At 42.6% G+C, this 12,482-nt stretch overlaps 1 protein-coding gene across 6 annotated transcripts in view; it reads left to right on the top strand.

Moving 5' to 3' along the window:
* The window catches only part of METTL8 (methyltransferase 8, methylcytidine), a 41,583-nt gene extending 29,819 nt beyond the window's left edge, over nt 1-11,764 (top strand). For 2 of the 6 annotated variants that reach the window (XM_045031646.1, XM_045031645.1), the window contains exons 6-10: nt 2,588-2,651; nt 2,990-3,129; nt 6,238-6,344; nt 6,443-6,508; nt 11,362-11,764. In XM_045031646.1, coding sequence (XP_044887581.1) covers nt 2,588-2,651; nt 2,990-3,129; nt 6,238-6,344; nt 6,443-6,508; nt 11,362-11,552 — 568 coding nt within the window. In that variant the 3' untranslated portion in view covers nt 11,553-11,764. Of the gene's footprint in view, nt 1-2,587; nt 2,652-2,989; nt 3,130-6,237; nt 6,345-6,422; nt 6,509-11,361 lie in introns of all 6 variants that reach the window. The other 4 variants (XM_045031647.1, XM_045031649.1, XR_006582491.1 and 1 more) reach the window with 3 other exon arrangements.
* Nucleotides 11,765-12,482: the final 718 nt, after the last annotated feature.

Raw genomic sequence — 12,482 nt, 5'->3', positions numbered from 1 at the left:
GTCCATTTCACAGATGTGGGAATTCAGATATAGAGAGATTGAGGGCAGCTGGGAGCATGCTTCCTAGCCCAGGGAGACATATACACATGCTAGCTCTGCTCTAGATAGCATGGTAAAAATAGCAGTGTGGCCACAGTGGGACAGGTAGTGGCTCAGGCTAGCTACCCGAATACAAACCGGCAGCCCCCGGGTACGTACCAGGGTAGGCCGAGCTGTCACCACACTGCTTGTGGCTCAGAGCTAGTGTGTGTCTGTCTGCCCACCCACACTGGGAAGCACCTTCCTAGCAGCTATGTAGACACACCTAAGTGGTGTGCCAAGGTCACACAGGAAGTGTGTTGCAGTTAGCAAAAGAATCCAGTCTCCAAACTACCAGGCCTTAGCCCCGAAACAATCCTTCTCCCCTAAACTTCAGATTATATTGTGAAAGGAGAAACCTGCATTATCAATGAAAACAACAGAAAGTAGTGTTGTGTGGGAGCAAAGACATTATTAGGTACGTATATGGGGAAAAACTCAAACTGGTGTGCATTATACAGGAAGCATAATTTGTACTGCAAAACTTGTTTTAATTAAGAGTCCTCCTATTAATCAGCATTTTACTCAGTGATATCAGTTTGTATGCAAATCCTGCATGTGACCAGATAGGTGCGTTAACTACATAGTATTTAGCATTTAAAACACAGAGGTGTAACTGAAGTCTGAATGCAGTTAAGAATACATTGCAGTTAAGAATATGCATTGATTTCATATTTGAATTGATGGAAACATCTCTTATCTATTGGAAGGCACATCTTGTATCCAAGTACAATTCACACTATATTTGGCAATGTAAAATTGCCTTTTGTTTGCACAAAAGAATAGTAATACAATGTAGAGTCCCACTGTGCTTGAAAGAAAACCTTCCCCTTTCTGTGGAATATTTTTAATTTTTTTTTTTAATGATCCAAAATTAAAAATAAAAAGGGGATGGTGCTTGACACAGTTAGTGCTTAGAGTTGCCAGGCAACCGGTTTTTTACTGGAACGCCTGGTCGAAAAGGGACCCTGGTGACTCCGGTCAGCACTGCTGACCGGGCCGTTAAAAGTCCAGGTGGTGGTGCAGTGGGGCTAAGGTAGTCTCCCTGCCTGCCCAGGCTCTGCACAGCTCCCGGAAGCGGCTGGCATTTCCCTCCGGCTCCTAGATGCAGGGGCAATCAAAGAAGCTCCTCTTACTGCCCCTGCCCCCAGCACTGGCTCCTCAGCTCCCATTGGCCGCAGTTCACGACCAATGGGAGCTGTGGTGGCAGTGCCTGTGGGTAGCGCACACCGCGCAGAGCGGCCTGGCCATGCCTCAGACTAGGGTCCAGATATGCTGGCCGTGAAATAACTTTTCAGACCAGAACTATCCCTGTTGTTTGACAGAGGCTTTTCATGCAGTTCGCTTCCCACTTTATGAGAAGAGAACAGCTGTTTATACACCTTGGTGAGTGAATTGGATAAGTAGGACTAGGTCAGTCAAAACCCCAGCTGCTTACCCTCAGTCATGCTAGGGGGTTCAGGTTCCACAAGATCTCACATCCAGTCTGGGACCTGTAATTCCACTGGTTGCCTGAATACATCTCTTAAGCATTCACAGGGCTGATGAGGGTTTTGCTCAGTAGTGAGATCAAGATCAGCTGCTCTTGGTCCAAGAGGGTTCTCCTGCTCAGCTCCCTTAGAGATATGGTCTGCTGAGCTGGGTATACAGCAGAATCTGCTGGGCACAGGGACACATTTTCTCTTTGGTGAGACTTCCTTTCCAAAATCTCCAGCACTTTAGGAGAGATGGTTTTTCTGAGGGCTAATCCTGTTCCTTAATTAGTGGGACTGCTGCTTGACTCGCCCTCATTTACACTGATTGTTGAAGAGTTGAAAAAATTCTGCCCTGGGTTCCTGACAGCTGATGTTTTGATGTGAGGAAAATTTGCAACTGGCTTTGCACTGAATGTGAGGGGAAGGGAAGCTAGCACTACAGGAAACCGACATGTATTTTGATGAAAAAAGGCCCAGGGTAATGGAAGGAAACAATCAAAACCACATAATCTGATCACAGCCAGCGCAAATGACACCTGGGAACCCAAACGTCTTCAGAACAGTTAATAACTGTTAAGTAATTTCCTCTGTTGAAGCTGAAATAAATATTTTTCATGTTGCTAATTAAATTACATGCATAGACCCAGTGCCAGAAAATCTCTGTGTGGAGTTGCAGAATCCCACAAAATGATTGCAGAGTGAAAGTGTGACCCATTATTGCATATTGATGCAATGCAGCACCTGGGTATCGTCACAAGTATTTGATGGCTGTGATTCCGTCCAGTCGTCTTCCTTCTCTTGCTTTCCACTTACACTTTCTTCCTAGCTTGGTGTCCCCCCTCCCAATTCCCACCCCACGAACTGTTGGCAGATATTCCTACAGCTCTGGTCTGTTTGCTTTCTGCTGGACAATATAAAGCATGTTGCTGAGACCAGTGAAAGGGATTTTGATCAAACCTATGGAGTACCCCAAAGAGCTGCATGTGGTTAGTACAATAGCATTTCTTTAATTGATGTTTGTTTTGTGTTCATAGCAATACCCCTGGAGCCTTTCTGTACTGCTGTGATTTTGCGTCGGGAGCAGTGGAGCTAGTAAAGGTATTTCAAGTGTTCACTTTAGAAAGTGTGATGTACCCCATGAGCCTGTCATTCAGAAAGCTGCAAGGAGGCCATTCTTGTGAAATGGAGCACAATGGTTTTGACAACTTTAAACTGGAGTTTTTAATACTCCAAAGAACAAAGTCCTTCTCTGCAGAGAGAGGAGTCAATGCCGACAGTGGGCCTGTCTCTTGCCCTGAGCAAGATCCCAGAACAGAATCAGCTTTATGAGAAATATTTTACAAAACTGAATAATCGAAAAAACATTTCTTGAGTCATGGTAAGTTGACTAACTACTACTGTTCTGTCTATGTTTCTCTTAATCTTTATCATTACAGTCACTCTCGTCCTACAATTCAGCCTGGTGTTCTGCCTTTGTTCATGATGTGTGTGATGATTCCTTACCCTACCCTTTTCCAGATGAGATACAGGATGTCATTCTACTTGTCTTTGTGCTCTCTGCCATTCATCCTGACAGGTAAATGAAGACTAAAGGGCAAAGCAAATGTGTTAAAGCTCTTTTATCACTAGTGGTTTTCAAGAATATCAAAGTGAGATGATGAATCTTGAATTTATTATTTAGTAAGCTACATTATGTATAATGCGGGACATTTTAAATGCCGCTTTCGCCTTTTCGGAATCTAAGAGAGAAGCTGGTCAAACCACTTCATTAGTGAGCCTCCTGTCACCATCAAAATGAAATGAACTTCTTCTTGAAAGACATATACCTATTAAAAGTGACAGTGCTTCAAGAAAGTTACAAATTCAGAAACAGGCTACTAGTCTCCCAGAGGGAAATTATTCTTGGTGATCAAAAACAAATATCCGTGATTTAGCATCTTACAACATGTTGATAAAGACCCAGGCTGCGATTCATTAGTTGCACACAACTGCATACGTATTGGCCTCTTATGAAGAAGATCACTTAAGAGGACCCGGCTTGTTTGGATTAGGCAAATTAATCTAATTTGCACTATATTGGGTTGGGAGCTATTAGCTTTATTACTGAAGCAACTCTCAGTATCTAAAGAACCAGCTAATACTGACAAATTTTGAAAGAATATTCTTTCTCATGGGGAAAAATACAAAAGGGTATATATTATTCACACTTACTATTCAACTGCTCCTTTAACCACACTGTACAAAAGGAAATGCATATTGCACATGTAATGGTAAGTGTGTTGTTTTAAGAACTGCATTAAATATGGCCATCCATGCTCAGCAGACATTGGAACAGTACTCACCTGAGTCAGTTTTACATTTGAGGACTGTTTTCTTGCCTGAATGGCTGAGTTATTAATCATTAGCTTTTGCAGAAAGACGATCTTTCCCAGAAAGCATATCTCTCCTTCCTGTTTGTGCAAAGATGAGCATATGAGTCATGTGCAGAAGAGCGTTTTGCTAAGCCTGGGTGCAGATTCCAAACACAATTCAGACAGTAGATTGAAATTTGTGTAAGTGCAGCAATGCAGTGAGGAGGATACCAGGAAAAATATATTTTTATCACACCTTTTGTCCACGGGAGATATGATGATATGCTCACAGACAAAATTTCTGAGAGTGTTTTTCGCAGTGACCCTTAAGAATACAGTTCCCCTCCCCCACCACCAAGATTAGCCAAATGAATGCTGACATGGGCATTTATATGTATAAATGCATACAGATTTCTGGGTATAGATTCCTATGCAGTATAATCCAGTCTCCAAAAGCTTAAGTACTAAAATATACTTTCTTCATTACAATATCCCCTAGAAATAAAGTGGTTGCATAAAAAAATTGTAATCTAGACCCTTGTTGATTTTTATAACAATTGTCTAACAGCTTGAAATATAAGAAATGACAAGGAAAACCAAGAGAATGATAATGCAGAGCCTTAAATAAAAACACTTGGGTGCCTGGGAGGTTCTGTAAGGTTCTGGGATGTATACATTCTCATTCAGCACCTTTGTTGTTAGCTAGTGTGTTCTCGTTTTGACAGTTGCTGTTCTTTTACTTTATAAAGCAACACTCTTCTTTTCTGCTAGCAGCCCCCCTTTTGAAATTATGTTGTTCTCAAAAACAAGATACTTTGGAAGCCATTAACCTTCCTATATGCCATGTGGTATTTATACTGTGCCAAATTTTCAAAGGGTTCCTACTTCATGTGCGTGTAGAATTTGTCAGTATCCTCATGTGAGTGTCCTCACATGAGTATCCTCATTTTCATGTGCGGAGTTTCTAATTCTGTGCCCGCCTGTTTGCTCTGAGAACTCTTATGCCCGTTTGTACGTGCAGCTACGCTACCCCTTTTTTGCTTGGGCAAAAATGTGCAAATTTTGTGTATGAACAAAATAGAAGCCCTTTAAATGTTTGTCTTCCTCTATTTCTGGATTTAAGCACAGGATTTCCTTTAAAAGTGCATATTTTCCTTTTTGAATGGTTTCTCTTAACTCATAATTCTCCTTTTCTGCTTAGTTAAGGCCTGATCCTGCACCTTCAAAGTCAGTGGGAGCAAGACTGGGCTTCTGCTCTCTTGCTAGATTGTGCTTCTAGGGATAGCCTTAAGCATGAGCCAGTGTGTGAGCTGGCGGAGGAGCCCAGGAGACACTGTACCTCAGAGACACCCTTGGAAGTGCAGTGCCTGTGTGCTCGTATCTTGTATTAGAGGACCTGTGTGCTCATATCTTGTATTAGAGGAGGATGTATCTCACAACAGCTCTTTTCAGGGTGCAGCATACTCACTGCTCCCCCACTTAGCACCCAGCCAGGTCAAGGTAAACTGGCCAAAGAAATGGGAAATAGAACAAAGAGCCTTTTCATGAGCGTGACATTTACTCCTACAGTAAATGCAAATGGTTCGGTGATCTTAGGTAAGGGTAGATTAATGCTAGACAAGGCCCAGATCCACCAAAATTTCAGGGATTTAGAGGATGCTAGACTTTTCTTGTCTCTGCTTCCTGCCAGTATCTTCAGCCAAGTTTCTCCTGCCAAATTCCCCTCCATTGACAGATCTCAAACTCTTCCTTTTATTCCACTAGGATAGAGACTCGTAGTCCGCTGTTGTGTGTATGGTATAAATACATAGATAGATAGCTGGATTAGAGAGAGAGCTTCTTGTCTGCCTCCTGCTCCAGAGTCTTTGATCTTCCTGCCAAAAGAGACAGCCCGATCCACCCTATCCTGGCAGGTAGCCCAACCCATCCTACCTTGGTAGTTGGCTGTTCATTCAGCTTTATGCCACGCAACTGCCTGCTGCTTTACTTGTAACTCACTGCAGGTCTAGGCTTCCTTTGATCATGAGGGATTGGATCTCAAGAATCTTACTTTAATCCATTCTTGATATTTTGCTAAAGAGGAGGAAAGGACTCATTTCCTCTCCCCCCATTTTATATTATTCAATAAAAGTTCCTTTTGCATTTTTGTGCCTTTGCATCTTTGTAAAAAAAAAAATTGTTCTTCCTACTGAAGCTGTTTGTTAGTGTCTGACATTTTTACGTGATTGAAGACAGTCCCTTCTCACTGAGACCTCAAAAACAACATGTTGAACCCAGTGGCAAGAGAAAAGCTACGTTTGGAGTTACACCAGTGTCACATTTTATTTTCTAAGGATGCAAGGAGTTGTAAGTAGACTGGCCAAATTATTGAAACCTGGAGGGATGTTGTTATTTCGAGACTACGGAAGATACGATACATCTCAGCTTCGTTTTAAAAAAGGTATTTCCTAAGAGACGTTTGTTTAATATTTATTTTTCACTTTGCATATCTTTTAAAGGGATAGCACAGTCATTCTAGTCACAATTTTTATCTTTTAGGCCGCTGTTTGTCAGAGAATTTTTATGTACGAGGAGACGGTACCAGAGTTTATTTCTTTACAGAAGGTAAAACAAATTTCATTTTTATAGAAAAGTTCTGAGTGTCTCTTTAGATGACATGGGGTACAAAGCCACTTAAAAAGCTATGTAAGTAATTTTCATACCCCTTTAACTCTCCATTTTTCAAAAACATGAAGCTCATTTTTGTGGAAGATTTTTTTCTTTTCCAGCATCAAACTTTGATTCCCTTCCTCAGCTGTGTCATTGAAGCTTAAGTTATCATACTTCAACTATTTTAATTTAACAGTAGTTTGAGTGCCTCTTTACCCTTTATAAATAAGTTTCCTCTGCACTAGCATCATTGCTTTATTTCTGTCGCTATATCAGATTATATAGAAGATTATACAGGAGCACACAATTGTTTTTATGGGACCAGTAAAAAGTATGTAGTCCATTTTTTCCATTTGCTTCTTTTTAAATTCCTAGGACTGGGTTGATCAATTTTAGCAAAAAGTAAGTCTATACTGGGAGGAGTTTCCTACTGGAGATTAGCAGTTTTAACTAATTAGGTACCTTTATGATAATTCTTGGGGTATCCAGGACTATGAGTCACCTCGTTACCTCCCTGCCTCCAGTGAGAGGGAGAATTGCTTGTGCTTAACTCTCAGTTCCCTGACACCTCCAGTCTGTTAACCACCCAAACAATCTCCTCTGGGCTTTGCCAGCCCTTATTTTGCCTTGCAGGTTAACCATAGGTGCACACACGTCCTTGATCCCCTTTGAAGCATTCCCCTGCAGTGTTCAACCCCTTATCCACTGAACATCCATAGTAACATCAGGCCTGCTGTCCCCAAGGAACAGTGTGCACACCAGCTTGAATGATTCAACTCAGGATCATCTCCTTGTACAATACCACAGCACTGAAATTTATTTTTTGTGAAAACAATAATAAGTTTTTTATCAGCAATCGAGATTTAAGAGGTAGTGAGTAAGTATAATGGAAACAGATGGGTTATATAAAACAAAATCATAATACAATCCACAGAGACTAAATTTAATAGGCTAATCTCAAATCTAAATAAATTTGTCTCATCCAGATGTTCTTTGCAGAGCTTCATCCAAGCCTGGTTGTGATCCATTTTCATGAATGCAATAGCACTGCTGAATGACTTCCTAGGTGTAGGATAAAGGGTGTCTTCCTTGTCTTCATTTTATATTCCCTAAAGTTCATTGCTTGTACCTCCAGAGTCCGGCCAATCCCCACCGTAGGTTATTCTCAGGTGCACTGTCTTCCTGCTGACTTCATATCTCCCCTCTGACTTTTTGTAAATGACTTCCCTTTGTGTTAACTTATTGTGCTTAATTTGCACGCAGACCAACAGAGACAGGTGAATAAACATCCTTGCTCTGACAGAAACCTATTTGTCAACTCTGCCTTAATACAGATTTGAGGAATATATTTTAGTATACATACAAAACTCTTTACATAGTATTTGTACAGATCTTGGACAACAATATTAATGACCAGCGTAACCCTGGCTTTCGTTTAAGACCTCACAAGATATTCTTTAGTGAACGAGAATGTACATACCATAATCAGGATATTCCTGTAACTCCCTTGACAGTTAGCACTGAGGGGTTTATGGGTCACAACCTTCAACCTACTTTTGATAGCATCCGCAATTTTACACAGGATTTAGCTCTGACTTGCATGGTGCTTGCCCCTGATTAGCAAGGGCATGAGATCCAAAATCAGATCTCTTAAAGAAATACCATTAAGCAGCTAAACGGTGGTTCTTAGGAGCTGATTGTGTTCCCATGACCCATACATAGAGCAGTCTCAGTGTGTGGGTCTTCCCCCTCCCACGAGTCTGGGGACATTCAAGTTTTACTGGAATTTTACTACATTTGGAATTTTACTCTGAAGAGTCTCACCTCTAATGCTTTCTTAAAGATCCTTCCTACTGTGAAAGAAATATCTTTTATACTTGAAGTAAACATGCTGGGCCAAATAATGGACTGGAGAGCATGTGCTGGTGCTTTACTTCTGGCAGATCCTGACTGTCTCTGGCAGGAATCTCTGGCTTGAGTAGAATCACCCATGGCTCTGTGAATGACTGTTGGCCTCTTAGGGCTGTTAGCAATGAACAAAACCTGGCACAGGAGGACTGGCCTACACCCAACAGCCAAGGATTTGGGGAACACAAAGGGGAGTTTTATGCTGCCTATACCTCCCTGGCCTGCACTGGGTGCAGTACAGCTGGAGCCAAGGGTCTGGCCTGACATCTTTCTAATAAGAGACTGGGGAAGTGAGTAGGAGGGATTCAGATATTAGCTATGGGGGTGGGGGAACCCTAACATGCCATGGGATCTCTTGATTCTTAGCAGAAAATGGGGAGTGCTTAGCAGAAAATGGGAATTTACCTACTGTGGTAAATTCTGGCTCCATTTATACAGCTTATGAAATCTGGTTGCTATGGTGAATTTGTGTTATTAAAAACTGCTGGGTCATGAGTGCCTGTATGTATGTGGATCCACCATTGCTGACAGGTCCTGTAGCAAGTACACACGTGAGAGTAACACCGGGGAATATTTAATGTTAATGATGGCACTTTGACTACACAGAGGCTATTCTAAAAAGCAGCTGAATCCTTAGAAAACCGGTTTTAGCTTCACCCCTTGGAGGTAGGAGCAGTGAAAAGTTACATAAAGGACAGAACAAAAGAAGGGGGGGCAGGGGATTTAAATAGCAAGCCACACAGGAACAGAGAGGTTCACATAGGAAAAGAAAGCATGAGATAGGAGGGAGCAAAGTCATCCAGCATGTAGCAGCCTCATGGGGGCAGTGGAGCTCTGCCCACTTATCTGAGCCCAGATGGCCCCAAGGACTCTGGACAACCCAAGGGACTCTAACCCAGGGGTCCTCAAACTGGGGGTCGGGACCCCTCAGGGGGTCGCGAGGTTATTACATGTGGGGTCACGAGCTGTCAGCCTCCACTCCAAACCCTGCTTTGCCTCCAGTATTTATAATGGTGTTAAATATATAAAAAAGTGTTTTTAATTTATAACGGAGAGTCACATTCAGAGGCTTGCTGTGTGAAAGGGGTCACCAGTACAAAACTTGGAGAACCACTGCTCTAACCCCAGCGCAAAGAATGCCCTGTAGTGGGAAGGAAATTGCGGCAGGGTGTGGTGTTCTTTGTTTTCTATGAGCTGTACTCTCTTGGTTTCTATGTGATTAAGTATAAAAGAGTATTAATGTGTTAGACTTTGTGCAAAGTGTGTGTTTGTGTTAACTGCTTCACAACTGCTGTATGCCCTTGAGGGAGTTTAAACTTTAATCAGAAGCTTCAGACCTTTAAGGTGGAGTTTACAGGATTGGGTGCTAGGCAGCAGGTCTGTGCTCTGAGGCTACACTACACAGCACTGCCTGTGGCATGTAGGAACCTGCCTCAGCAAAAAGCAAGCTGCGTCCACACTGCAGTGTGTAGCTACGAGTCTCAATGAAAGGCTGTGGCAGAGAGAAGGCAGCAGGAAAACTCCTTGCTGTCGGAGCCCTTCACTGCAGCAAGGAAAGGCTCTGGCAGGAGAGAGGCAGTGGGAAACGGTTCTGTCAGAGCTTTTCCTCCCTTCTGAAGTCTTTCTCTACTGTGGGGAAGGCTCCAGCAGCGGGGAACTGGCAAAGCCTTTCCTTGCTGCTGGAGCCTTTCATGGCGGTGGGGCCTTTCGGTGCTGCCTCCCCGCTGCCAGAACCTTTCCTCACCTCATGGAAGAGACTCTGGCAGAGGGCAAAGGTTCCAGCAGCGGGGAGCTGGTGGAGCCTTTCCCCTGCCTCCTTCCCCTGCTAGAGTCTCTCTCCACTGGTGGAGTCTCTTCCTGCAGAGTGGAAAGGCTCCAGCAATGGGACATCACATTGCTCAAAATGGCAGTGTAGCTGGAGAGGCACGGCTTGGGTGAGTAGAGAGCATACATACCCACACCTTCAGGAGTGTCTTTTCTCCACTTGCCTGTACTGGGCCTCACTGGCTATGCTGCTGTTGTTACTTGTGCTGGGGGGACTATGCAAGTATGTATGATGAAAGGGGTGTGCAGTGTAGACACACCCAGGGAGCGTGCCTTGGGGCAGTGGCTGGACTCCATTCAGGCTCCATGGGCTTAAAACATTCTGGGATCATGGACACAAAGGCTTACATTGCCTACCCAGCAGTCCAGGCGGTGACTGAAAGGGGGTGCCCAGACAGATCAGTAGCACCTGCTTATCAATAGAAGACATCACTTAGCTGAGGTTGTGCAGTGATAGAGAATGACGTTGGCATTAGCAGCTGGGACTCACCACAGAAGATGTTAAAGGTAGTTTTATACAGTAGTTTTTATACTTTACTGTGGAAACCAAGGGGTACAACTACACTGCAATAAGACCTGCAGCACGGCTGTGGCTGGCCCGTCATCTGACTCAGGCTTGAGGGGATTGTCAGAGCCCACGCTCCAGCCTAAGCCCTAATGTCTACAGTGCAATTTTTAGCCCTGCTGCCCAAGCCCCTGAGCCCTAGTTAATTGACCCAGGCTCTGAGACTTGGTGCTGCAAGTTTTTTGTTGCAGTGTAGACATATCCAGAATGATCAAAATGTTGTATATTTGCCTTCCTCAAATCCAGTGTAACTTGGAGCCCTGAAGAAAGGTTGTTATATACTATGAGCAATATGTTCTGGACTCCAGGTGTGAGATTTTATACTGTATTACAACTCAGTGATGCCACAAAGGTTGTCTCTTTTACAGAAGGATTTCTCATGGACTGTTCTAGCTCTGGGTTATCAGATTACAAAGCAGAGCTGATTCCAGCTCTGATGAACTACAGTATATGTGTTAAATTGGTAAATTTCTTTAACTGGCTGTATCAGTTTGGTTTTTTTTAATTATAGTAATTCTGCTTCTCATTTGGGGAACAGATGAGGTCCACAACATGTTTACCCTGGCTGGGTTAGTTGAAGTGCAGAATCTAGTTGATCGACGATTACAAGTCAACAGGAAGAAAAAAGTGAAAATGCAGCGAGTTTGGATACAAGGCAAGTTCCAAAAACCATTTCAGCCACCTCAGAATAGCCGCCAATAGGCACCCTCATAGCTAAATATATTGTATTCCCCAGAGACCAAAACAAGTGAGTACATATATATTTCCTGTGGATCCTATGTTAACTGCTGAAAAGGCAGAAAAAATGTTGAACTGAAAGCATTTTCTTTAAAAAGTGTACTTTTTTGTTGTTAAGAAGTGATGTGGAAAAATGTCTCTTGTCTCTGCTTGTGTACATAATAAAATGGCTGTGCACTAACCTATTCATATCTCAATGACCTCTTATTATTTGGTTTGAATAGTTGAACAATAATATTAAAATATAACAAGTCAGCTTGCTGCTGCAATTCTCATAATTTGTGAAGAGAATTTTAGACTGAAATGGAATTGTCTTGCATGGTTTGAGCACAGGAATGCCAGTTCTCATAGTTAAAGCTGCTCCTACCCTCTCTCCTCGTATGGTCCCAGAGCCTGGGCTCCAGCCCAAGCTCAAACCCAGACATCTAGCAGCCCAAGCCCCAGGAGCGATTCAGCTGACTTGGACCAATCGCAAGTGTTTTATTGCCGTGTAGACATACTTTAAGAAATCCCCTACACCAGGGGCTCTCAACCTTTCCAGACTACTGTACCCCTTTCAGGAGTCTCATTTGTCTTGCATACCCCCAAGGTTAACCTCACTTAAAAACTGCTTGCTTACAAAATCATACATAAAAATACAAAAGTGTGACAGTACAGTATTTCTGAAAAATTGCTTACGTTCTCATTTTTACCATATAATTATAAATCAATGGAAATACATATATTGTACTTACATGTGAGTGTATAGGATATAAAGCAGTATAAACAAGACAGTATATGAAATTTTAGTTTGTACCGACTTCACTTTTATGTAAAAAGGATTGTATTTAATTAGATTAGGGAGCTAAGCCTTCCCCAATGGCTAAGTAGCAGTCTGGGATATAGAGTTTATTG

This window comes from Mauremys mutica, chromosome 10, assembly GCF_020497125.1.
Source record: "Mauremys mutica isolate MM-2020 ecotype Southern chromosome 10, ASM2049712v1, whole genome shotgun sequence".
Classification (NCBI taxonomy): domain Eukaryota; kingdom Metazoa; phylum Chordata; order Testudines; family Geoemydidae; genus Mauremys; species Mauremys mutica.
Note: the sequence above shows the minus strand (reverse complement) of the source record. Positions and strands in the feature narration are given on the sequence as shown.